At 36.9% G+C, this 12526-nt stretch overlaps 1 protein-coding gene across 2 annotated transcripts in view; it reads left to right on the top strand.

The window, feature by feature from the left end:
• The window catches only part of macc1 (MET transcriptional regulator MACC1), a 23595-nt gene extending 21966 nt beyond the window's left edge, over positions 1-1629 (top strand). For both annotated transcript variants that reach the window (XM_017426421.3, XM_017426420.3), the window contains one exon: positions 694-1629. In XM_017426421.3, coding sequence (XP_017281910.1) covers positions 694-897 — 204 coding nt within the window. In that variant the 3' untranslated portion in view covers positions 898-1629. The remainder of the gene's footprint in view (positions 1-693) is intronic.
• Positions 1630-12526: the final 10897 nt, after the last annotated feature.

Genomic DNA, 12526 nt, shown 5'->3' with positions numbered 1-12526 from the left:
TAAAATAAGAAAAGTCTAGTTATTTCCATGCAGTGTCCAGAAAGAGGAGTTGTTCAGCTTGTAGGGCACCACAACTGCTTCCACCCACCTCCATCATCATCATCATCATATGAAATTACTTTTTGTCACAACAAAAAATAGTGGCTGGTAAAATCTTTGAGTGGCTGGTAAAAAATGGCTAGTGGACAAAATCTTTAATTTCCACCCCTGCCTATGTTCTTACAATATTCTGACAGATCTTCTTTAATGAGGAGTTTTTTGGATACAAGATTGGATACAAGTGTGATTGAATTACTCATCTTTTTGGCTATTATCTCTAATGCTAGTTATGTAACTTGTTATTATTTGACACTGAAGTTTCCTCCATTAGACCAGTGGTCTCCATTCCTGCTCCTGGAGGGCCACTATCCTGCATGTTTTAGGTGTTTCTCTGCTTTGACTCACCTGATTTGAACAAATGAGTGATTAACGGGCTTCTGAAGAACTTGAAGACCTGCTGAAGAGCAGAGAAACACAACATGCAGGATGGTGGCCCTCGCGGATCAGGATTGGACACCACTGCATTAGATGGACCACCAGTGGAACTAGTACCTCAGTTTGGGAACCATGGCTGTAGAACATTTTGATCTGTGGAATTGTATTAAAGTTTATTACACTATTAAATCTCATCCTTATGTAATAACTTTTTTCCAGTCCATGTGGAAGCCTGCCTACGACTTCCTGTACTCCTGGAGTCAGCGTTACAAAGACAGCTACAGAGACATGATCCAGGATCTGCACCTGGCCCTGGATAAGATGAAGAACCCCGTCACCAGACAGTGGAGAGACCTGACCGGGGCACTCATCACAGTGAACTGCCTAGATGTCTTACAGGACTGTGCTTTCCCAAAACACTAAACTTCTTCCACTCCGTTGAACAAAAAACAAGAGTTGCTGAACGTGTTACTTGCAGACAGCTTTGTGTAAAATGTTGGACACATGCACTACATGTTCTTACAATTGGTGCATGGTGACATAAAAGCAGAAAAATGCCTTTGCACACAACAAATATTCCCCAAAACAACCAGAATTTTATTATAATTATAATTCACATATTTGTAACGCATTCAATAATGTTGTGTATAACCTTTAGTCATAATCTTTCCTTCTATATTATTGTCATTTATTTCCAGCACTCTTAATAAATGGAAAAGCAGGGTTTTAAACTTTTATCTACTTTAATTCCCTTTCTAGGATGATATATCAAATTAGTGACTCTATTTGGTTGAATTTCTTTTTTTTTAATTAGGGTCCCATGATGTCTTTATGCTTCCTGTAAGCCTGTGATAGTTTTTATTTTTTATATATAACATACTAGAAGTTAGTAATTGGATAAAAATGGATAAATGTGAACAGTGTTGCTAAACTTCTCAAGGCGAGAAGAATTGCTGACAAATGTCATCTTGTGTTTTCAAGTTTGTGTTAAAAATTAAATTGCTTTGCCAAAGTTAACGTTGCATGATGCTAGGAAACCAAAAAAAAACAACAACTACCATTCATGTGTTGTAAAGTGTTAAATATTTGTGTTATTTTTATACTGCAAGGTTTGAGATATACAGATATTTTAATAAAGAATGCAAGCAGTCATTATGTCTTTGTTTTGTTGGAGAATTTTATTTTTTAAACTCAGTTCACCCTCAGTGCCCTGTACTGAACACAACGCCTTAAGTTACTGGAACAAACATGAACTGTGTTTGATGCTGAAATGTACAATGTTTCACAGATACCTTTTACCTGTAAGAGTGATATTATTGTAAAAGAAGATTGGAGTTAACTTTGTTAAATATTTATCAACACTAACTTCAGGCTTACATGAAGAGTTTTGTGTCTGAGTGTTAAAAATGTTACTTTTTATTTAAACTGTATTTTAAGCGCTTAAGAACAAATGTGATAACTTTTTAAACCACTTCAACAAATGCTTTTGTGTTTTTTTTCAGTTTTCTCTGCGTTTCTTTAAGCTGTTTGCTGAAGTCACTTTCAGCTGAGAACGTTCTGAGCTGGTTCACTCTTAAACAGGACTTGTACTTGAAAGCACTCAAAAGCAGGTTTCCTATATTATAATGAGATCTATTCAGTCAATGACATCAAGGTATAAAAAAGTGGAAAAAATATGAATGGTTTATTTTTTTGAGGAGATATGTAAAATACTTCTGTATGTATGGCTGATATCAGTGAACCTTTTAAAATTTGAAAGGATTAAAAAAATATGCAAAAAGACAATTTTCTTCTGTTTGTAAACAAGTATAACCAAGAATACTTTTGGGATTAGTAAAGCATTGCAAAAGGACATTTTATTTATAACTGTGATAATTGTGTACGTAGCTACTGCTATAACAGCAAATGCTGTGAAGTATTGAGGACAATTAAACAAAAACTATCTGAGGCATCCACTGCCCTTTTTCTGGTGCACTGAGGCAGTAAACGTTGTGACAAATGAATTGTGACCACTCTTCTTTTGAGAGCTTTTTATAAACGGCAGCAGCGTGAGAGTGCAGACTGCCGTTATCTATAATGGATTTTGGAATCCGTCAGTGTGTTTGCATGTTTGCAACCTCAGTGTGTTTAAAAACAGGATTTACACCAGAAACCCCATAAATCAGGATGACAAATACAGCAAAAATGAATCTTAGTTGCAAATGGAATTACAAAACCATAAAAATGGAGAGGAAAACAAGAAGCAAATCACATTTTTTAATTTTTTTATTTTTTAGAAAATTAATATAGTTGGACAACTTAATTTAAAAGATACAACAAACAACAAAAGATGATGGCAATATTTGGCGTCAAAAACAGTTTTAAACCATTGAGATGAAAAAGAGACTGACACAAGCTGGGAACGAGGGAGGAACGGAAAACGATGAGTCAAAAAATAGAAACCGTGGTAAATAAACGACCAAGTTTAAAAAAAAAGGTTGATTTGAGTCCAAGACCAAAACAAAGAAATTAAATAGGATTTCTACTACAATACAGTTCGATTCCAGCCTCTACAGGTTAGTTGCAAATCAAAAAGGATTATTCAACCAATGTTTCATCTGTTTCTTGTAATTTATTTTTGCTAAAACAAGATGTGACAAAGTTCTGTTTGATACTCAGAACGTCTCATGTAGAACCCTCATGTGGGTTCTAGGGACAAAACAGTTTCAAACCCAAAGGAGATGTGCTCTGCCACAGACCGAGGAAAAACTGTGTTTGTACATCATAATTCATGCACTTTTCCAGGCTTTCCTTAACCACAACTCAATACGGATCATTAATCCAGGAGGGTCCAACAAAGATTCTATTCATTAATCAGAAGATGGATGGAGTGACGCTCCAAAAACAAATCTCTTCTCAGCTGCTCCGCCTGCTTTGGTGACCTGGGTGGGTTTAAGGAGAATTTGGCACAATATTATTTCTGTTTAAGGACAAAAAAAGACTTCTTTATATCCTGACCAACTTCAAGGAAAGTTTAAAGGGATAGTTCAGATCTTATGCAGAAAGGTTGTGAACAGTTACAGATGTAGATAATATATGTTGTAGAAAGCTCTTTGAAGAACCTCGTGTGGAAAAACTAGAGTTTATTTCTTTATAGAATAATGAGCTAATGACTAGTCTGAGCCAAGACTAAAGTGGATCGCTGGACTGAAGCTTAAAAAAATCTCTGATCAGGCAAATATTATTTTACAAACAATATATAGGGATATATATATTTATACATATATAAAGGAAGTGCGTCCTAGCAATGGCTGGCAATGAAGTCAGAAGATTTGTACATTTCCCAATTGCACAGAAAGCTAAATGTCTACAAGTTCATTAAAAGTACTTCCTCCTGGTGTGGAGAATAGTTTTTCAGTCAAAAGAACAATACATCTTAAAACCATTAAATTCAACAGAACACTATGATGTAAATCACATAAAAAACGCATTTTATTTCTTATAAAGTAGAGCTGATTATGAAGGCTGAAGTAAGAGTTTGTGGGATGCAAAATGTTATATTTCTCATAATTCCCTCTTTTTTTCATTACTGTGTAGCATCCAGAATGTAATTTAAAATCCATCTTAAAGCTCTTAAAGGTATGTATCATTTCACTGTGCAGACCTTAAAGTGTCTCATTATCTGAGCAGAGCACCCCAGAAGTGACTGAGAGGTAGAACTTCATCTATCAGACTTAAATAAATGCACACAAAGCTAATAATTAAACATAAAGTTAGGCATGGCAAGCTTCTTCTGCATTCTTTTACTATAAAATTGAATCACTGAGTTCTGCTTTTACTGCTAAAGCTTTAAATCTCCTTCACAAAGAACAAGGTGTACAACTTTAATCAGAATATGTATAAAAGACAGTTTAAATTGAACAAAGCATACTGCTTTAATTAGGTTTGAAACAATATCTTATATTTATAATTAATCTACTTTTAACCCTTTTTACTAAAGCAGAAAAGCAGCTTCACGCTCCTCACAGAGCTCGGAGCTTTTAGTCCAGCAGGTGGAGTGGTTGTATCAGTGTTTAGTGAACCTTTCAGTACTTACTGCTCATTTGTTTCAGCTTTAATGTGTCTTGGTCCAACAACACTTTAATAAACAGCTTTATGCATACAAACGTGTCTCAGAGAAACAAAAAGAAGCACAATCGGAGGCACCTATCGCAGTTCACAACCTGGATGTTGATTAAATTCTTCACAGTGCAGTGGCCCAAAACATTTACCAATTAAAAGAATATCTCTGTTCATTATTTTATCCAACTTATATTTTTTATACTGATAAACAAAGTTAAATGCACTAATATTAGTCTAATTCATGCAACCCTGATGTAACTAGTGAGCTCGCTCCAAGTTTGGCTTTACTTTCTGAAGCTCGGAGCCACAAGAGGCATCCACAAATCACTGTTATGAACAGAAGCATTCCTCTGTCCTCCAGGGTATATAAGACTTCATTTGGTTTGCCTCTGTGATATATGTTCAGGGCAAGAAGTCATTTAGCTTTTCAATTTATTAGCGTGGTGATTTATGCCCACCCCCCCTCACCTTCTTCTTCTTCGTCTTCTTCTTCTGTTCTCCACCACTTTCAATCTGGACTCTAATAATTTGGTAACAGATGACGTGAAAGAGGAGAAAGTCCAGCAATTAGAACAAATCTGAGCAGGAATGAGGGGTTTACAGTTTCTGTGGCAGCACTTCATTTATCACCCATGTTTTAGTCACTCTGTGAAGGATTAAATGTTAATAGCAGCAAACCTGCAACCTTCTGGACTTCACGTATGAAGTGAAGGAAACCTGATCACAGCAGAAACTCCTACAGCAGAGGTCTCCACGTAAATTTGGGCTCTGTTTGTCTTCGTTAGAATATCTTCTCAAATTGACCCTTTGAGACAAGTTGCATTTAAAATGCGTAATGAGTGAAAGCAAGACCTGTAAATGAAACCCAGATTCTAAACTGCTGCAAAAATATAACAACAGCTGCAGCCTTGAAAAACCTGCACGGATTTAAAATGGTTAGTTTCGTCAGGTTTTGTTTAGAGGTTGTTGATTGTTGTCTTTCTTCCGGCTAACAGCCTGCATGTAGCTTCTTCCCATGAAGAACCACCACTGGGAAGGAGGAAGCTAAGATGACTCACAGAGAAAAGAAAACAACTTGAAGTGTTTGGCAGCATGTGGAGTGGTTTTGTGAGTAATCGCCACATTCTTGGACACCTCACTTTACTTTCACTGTCTCCTTTTCTGCACAAGTCAACCAGAAATAATCAGACTTTCTTCATGGTGGAACACTGTGAAAATAAAAATCAGGAAAAATTGGAGAATTTGCATTTTTTCGGTGACAATGCAGCGGGAGCGTTGAGAGCTGAATGGCTTTGTGGAAATTTGTTGAAGAATGAACCGGTAAATGAACTGTCGAAAAGAAGCTACAGTGGCCAAAACAGCAGCTGAAAGCTAAAATCAGCAAGACTGTAACTAAATGTGAAAACTGGCTGAACTGTTGCTGATGATGAAATTAACGAAATGCTAGCTAGAAGCAAAAATGAGCAAAACAGCAGCTAAAAGCTAAAATGAGCAAAACAGCAGCTAAAAGCTAAAATTTGCAAAAAACTTGCTACAAGCTAAATGTAGCCAAACCCCGGCAAAAAGCTAAAATTTCCTAAACTGGCGAGAAGGAGCACACAGAGGAAAAAACAGCATAAGTGTGCTGACAGATTTCAGAGAAGACTGTTTTTTGAAGAAACTGAGGAGATCTCCATCTGTTTATATGGGGGAAAAGTTTGTAAATAAATTTTAAAAAGTATAAAATTAACAAATAATAAGTCATAGCACACTATTCCTGACTGAGCCGAGTCGTGAATAAATAAAATAGCACAAAGTGTGCAGAAGCAGTTTGACTGCAACGTTCAAAACAAAGGAATCTATAAACAGGACAACAATCACAGATTTTTCACTAATAAACGATACAAACAAGATCTTCACCTCAAACCCTCAAAACAGTCTCGATTTGTATTATTTGCCTTGTTTTCCTGATGGTGCTTGACCAGTTTCTCCTCTGTTGGTAGAAGGCTTTGTTTTTGTTGGTGTAATCACATCCCATCCAGCAGTGAGAAGTTTTGTCAGGTGATGGTGTGGAGGAGGTGTCTGCTGACAGGTCTGACGTCCCGACAGAGCAGCTCCTCAACAATCTAAGTACCAGATGGACGAGGGTGAAGAGATGAGGCATGTGCAGGATGACAGCACAACATTTTGTTTACTAAATTACAGATGTTGGTTTAGGTGTTTCGCACAGGATCCGAAATCATGACAAAAACCTTCTACTGAAGCAGAGCTTTTTAAAATCCAGTCATTATTTATTGCTGTCTGATTGAGTTTCTCAACACATTCAGGGTTACGTTTGTGCTGATCTGTTTCATTTTGTACTCGTTTTGACAAAACAAGACAAAAAACTGACAGTAAAAAGGAGAAATGTTATGGGGGAAAAACAAATAAAGGTGAGAAACAAGACAACATTTTGTAATTTACCAGAGAAGACATATAAACTACATTTTGAAAGATACAAAGCCCAGAAAGCAATTCAGAAAACACAAAAAATATAAATCCAAACTAAATTTCAGAAAACACCACTGAGCTGCAGAAAACTTTTACTTTTTAACAAAGATTTTCCAGAAAATGGGACATTTTATAAAAAATAACAGCAAGATTACAAACAAATGTTCAGAAAACACACTAATAAAAGTGTTTATTAGGATGCTTTCTTGTTTTTTTATGTATGTACTTAATTTATCAATTGTCCCTGTACTAACCCTACATTATCAGTTATGCTGCACTGCTGCAACATTTAAAATATTTTACATTTAGAAATAGTGAAGACATTTGTCCTATTAGTTAAATTGATCTTTAAGTGAAAACTTTTTCCTGGAATAAAAAGTCCTGATTTATGTTTGATTAGATTGTTGTTGATGACTGGTGCAATTCATAGTCATTTACTGATGCTGGTTGAGGTAAAAATTGTTTCTTCTTTTCATTAGATAATTTAGACTCAGAACTGTAAAACTGGACTAATTGAAATAGAAATCTGAGCTATGCAATAATAAATTTGAAAAAAGTCTGAGCTGTCATGAGATAATTAATGGGTAGGAAAAGAGAAAAAACAAAGTTTACATCTGCTCAAAGGTTTTAGTCTCGACTCAAATAATATTTAAATCTGAGAAGATCACAATTAGATGTAATTGCTAACATTTATTAATCCATCAAACTTTTATTGTAAAACATTCAGAGTTTATTCTGGTCCAACGTCTTTAAAGACGATTGACGTGTTAATAGGTCCTAAAATCTTTTAGATATTTAAAACACCTCTGATAAATGAAATTTAAAATTGATGATTTAAGTTGACATATGCTAAAGAAAAAACAAATAAACTTTTTTTTTCTTAGAAATGTGAACGGTTATAGATGTTAAAGGAGCAAAAAGCCTTTCAGTTGTTGAGTACCAAAGAGTTTGAAGCCCTGCTGCCGTGCGTCATAAACACATTCCTGTTTCAAACCATTACTCTAAAGGTTTCCAGCAGATGGTGAGTCTGAAGCTGCAGGTGTTTACACTTCACAACAAGCAAAACCTGCAGTTTCTGAATAAAGAATCACTTTTTGTTCAAATGACAGTTCAGAACTTGTGCTGTGAGTTTATCTGAAAAGGCTGTGATCAAATAATGTCTTATCTGTTATTAGACGTCTCTTTGATCAATCTCAGTTTGAAGAAACAGAGTTTAATTTAGATTCATGATCTAAAGGTTCTTAAACGATGGACCGTGGCCTGGATGTGGACCCAATTCAAGTCTTACCTGCTCCCAGATCAGTTGTAAGGTTTCAGTAGAAATATTTTTACTTGTTTTTGTTTTCCCAAACATACAGTTAATCATTTTAGGCAGAGCAGCTTTCTGAGCATTTATGGGAATTCATTTTACACTGCACAGCTTTTCTATATTTTAAGGTGATTTATTTTAGGGCAAGTTAGCTTTTCCTGCATTTACTGTTACTTTATATTATGAGGCACAGTTACTTTACGGTAATTCACTGAAGTCGTGCAGATTTCTAGCGTTTACTGTTGTTCTCACGTCTGGCTTGTAGGAACTAAAATTCCAGCTATGTAAAGCAAAAATGACAGTAATGTAAGGTTTTATAAAATACACAATAATTTTTTTTAGGTTTGAGTTGTTTTAAGGTCTTGGGTGTGCTCAAACTAGCTGTTAGCTAGTCAGTCCGGTCAGAATTAAACTGTTTTGACATTTAAAGAAGTAAGATCTGTCTATAACAGGTAAGATAATAATTGTTCTAAACTCTTCCATAGAACCCAACTTCAAAAGATCTGAACTACTACTTTGGCATTTATTTTAGTCTCCAGAACAGTAAAGAAATCGACCTCTTAGTAAAATTATTTTATGTCTTGACTCAAGCTGAAGCTTTTATATCTTAAAAACAGCTCCATGCCCATAATCACACAACTTTGACATGAACAAGTTAAAATGAGCTGCATCCTGTGGACAAAAAAAAGAGAGAAAATTTGAAAAATACAGTCAGCTGAGATGAGGGAGGGGTAAGAAATCCATCAAAGAAGAGTGTCTCTTTGGTTTATTTCTGTCAGCCGAGGGGGAGAACGAGCAGAGCTGATGGTTTTCCGTTCCAAAAACAACAAAGCAGGAGAGGTAGGCCTATTGTGTCCTGACAGATTGGTCTAACTGTAGGAGGAGGAGGAGGCTGCCTCAAACTGACACACTGGGAGGAGTAAAGGTGAACAGAAATCTGGGGGAGATGGGAACACAGCTGCAGTTCAGAGGAGAGGTAGTCTCAATTCTCTGCAACACATAAGTATGTGCAAAATGTTTGTTTGAGGGTCTTTACACCAAAATACGGTTCTATCTATCTATCTATCTATCTATCTATCTATCTATCTATCTATCTATCTATCTATCTATCTATCTATCTATCTATCTATCTATCTATCTATCTATGAGCAGCCTTTGTGATTCTTTTCCTTCCTCTTTTTGTTGTTTTTGACTGTAGATGGAAGACCTCCTCCTCCTCCTCCTCCTCTGCCCTGATCACTCCCCAGGTACCCCACCCCCACCCCTGCACCTCTGCCCATCATTCCCCTGTACACTTGTTCATCCTCATGTGCAGCTGGAGCACTCTGTTTGACCTCTCCTCTCCTCACAGAGTCCTTATTAACAGGGGCTGCGGTGGGAGTCCTCCCAGTAAGTGTGGTCAGAGCGAAGAACCACACCGGACTGCCGCCGCTCATCGCTTACATAAAGTCTTTTGTGTGTGCAGCATATGCTGTTTGGCCACAGATAAAAATAAAGACACTAATATTGTCTTTTCAGCCTGTCATGTTTTTAGTTTTCTTTTCATACTCAGATGAATGGCCCTACCGCCAAAGGAAGTCTCTGCCAAGTCAGTTATTCTGAGTGTCAATAAAAGTAGCTCTTGAGAAGTATTTCTCCTCAAATGTTGTCATTATTGCTGCCCGGTGCACACCTTTAAAGCCATTCAAAATGTGGGCGTGCTCATATAAAAATATGCCGTTCATTCCATAGATTCCTGAATTTACTGCAAGGACAAACGGTTTTGAAACAGCACCAAGAGTTTCATTGTCTGCTTCTGTGGTTTTATGTGATCGGTTCATCTGAATGCATGCAATGAATTGGAAAAGTTTTGACAGATTAGTTCATTTCAGGATTGTATAACACCTTTATTGGGGTCGCTTCTTTCTCTGCCACAAGCAAGTTCAGTTAGAAAAACTTGGCATCAACATCTACACAAGATCTGGTGTTCTGCGTTTGTTTGACAGTCTGATAATCATGTCACTGGGACTTCTTCATCAGTGGAACGTAATTTATAAAAACCTTTGACAGTGACGTATATGGATTTTCATGATGGAGCATTGATCACAATATTTGTGTCTTTTGTGAAAGTTATTTTTTATTGTTATGAGCTCTGCACGCAGGATTCCTCTGTAGAGTGGCGACAAAACCCACAGAAATGCCTCAGAGTTGTTAGCACAAAACCAAAATCATCTGCATGATTATATCCCATCAGAGGTTTTGGTGTGCACTTGTGTGTGAGTGAAATGTATGAGTTACACTTAGTTTAAATAATTGTCATTTTTTAATGTATTTTTACAGCCTTGTTCCCACTAGCTTTTCACATTTAATATGTGAATGCCTTTATGGTTTATTCTGTTTAAATCTTGTGTATAACAATTACAGTTGTGGTCAAAAGTTTACATACACTTGTAAAGAAACATAATGTTATGGCTGTCTTGAGTTTTCAATAAGTTCTACAACTCTTATTTTTCTGTGATAGAGTGATCGGAACACATACATGTTTGTCACAAAAAACAGTCATAAAATTTGGTTCTTTCATAAATTTATTATGGGTCTGCTGAAAATGTCACCAAGTCTGCTGGGTCAAAAATATACATACAGCAACATTAGTATTTGGTTACATGTCCCTTGGCCATTTTCACGGCAACTAGGCGCTTTTGGTAGCCATCCACAAGCTCCTGGCAAGCTTCAGGTCGAATGTTTGACCACTCTTCTTGACAGAATTGGTGCAGTTCAGCTAAATGTGATGGTTTTCTTGCATGAACCTGTTTCTTTAGCACTGTCCACATGTTCTCAATGGGGTTTAAGTCAGGACTTTGGGAAGGCCATTCTAAAACCTTAATTCTAGCCTGGTTTAGCCATTCCTTTACCACTTTTGATGTGTGTTTTGGGTCATTGTCTTGTTGGAACACCCAACTGCGCCCAAGACCCAACCTTCGGGCTGATGGTTTTAAGTTTTCCTGCAGAATTTGGAGGTAATCCTCCTTCTTCATTATCCCATTTACTTTCTGCAAAGAACCAGTTCCACTGGCAGCAAAACATCCCCAGAGCATAATACTACCACCACCATGCTTGACAGTAGGCATGGTGTTCCTGGGATTAAAGGCCTCACCTTTTCTCCTCCAAACATATTGCTGGGTGTTGTGGCCAAACAGCTCAATTTTTGTTTCGTCTGACCAGAGAACTTTCCTCCAGAAGGTTTTATCTTTGTCCATGTGATCAGCAGCAAACTTCAGCCGAGTCTTAAGGTGCCTTTTCTGGAGCAAGGGCTTCTTTCTTGCACGGCAGCCTCTCAGTCCATGGCGATGTAAAACACGCTTGACTGTGGAGACTGACACCTGTGTTCCATCAGCTTCCAAATCCTTGCAGACCTGCTTCTTGGTGATTCTTGGTTGACTCTTGACCATCCTGACCAATCTCCTCTCGGCAGCATGTGATAGCTTGCGTTTTCTTCCTGATCGTGGCAGTGACACAACTGTTCCATGCACTTTATACTTGCGTATAATTGTCTGCACAGTTGCTCTTGGGACCTGTAGCTGCTTTGAAATGGCTCCAAGTGACTTCCCTGACTTGTTCAAGTCAATAATTCGCTTTTTCAGATCCACACTGAGTTCCTTTGACTTTCCCATTGTAACTTTTGTAGCTGACTCTAATCACTGGGTCAAATGAGCCCTATTTAAATGGGCTCATGAGAAGTCAACAGCTGTAGTCAATCAGAATCACTTACAAGAAGTGAAGAGGCCATGACATGAAGCTAATTTGATTGACACAACTCGCTACATCACCAAAATTGACAAATTTTGTTGCTGTATGTATATTTTTGACCCAGCAGACTTGGTGACATTTTCAGCAGACCCATAATAAATTTATGAAAGAACCAAATTTTATGACTGTTTTTTGTGACAAACATGTATGTGTTCCGATCATTCTATCACAGAAAAATAAGAGTTGTAGAACTTATTGAAAACTCAAGACAGCCATAACATTATGTTTCTTTACAAGTGTATGTAAACTTTTGACCACAACTGTATGTTCAGAATGCTTTGAGTGTCTATGTGTTCAAAAAAATTGGTTGACTATATAAAAAAATGATAAAAAACTAAATGTAACAGTTTGCATTGAATGTAAAGAAGATGTCATTTTTTTTCTTTT

The sequence above is a fragment of the Kryptolebias marmoratus genome, linkage group LG16 (genome assembly GCF_001649575.2).
Source record: "Kryptolebias marmoratus isolate JLee-2015 linkage group LG16, ASM164957v2, whole genome shotgun sequence".
Taxonomy (NCBI): Eukaryota; Metazoa; Chordata; class Actinopteri; order Cyprinodontiformes; family Rivulidae; genus Kryptolebias; species Kryptolebias marmoratus.
This window is presented reverse-complemented; position numbering and strand designations above follow the sequence as displayed.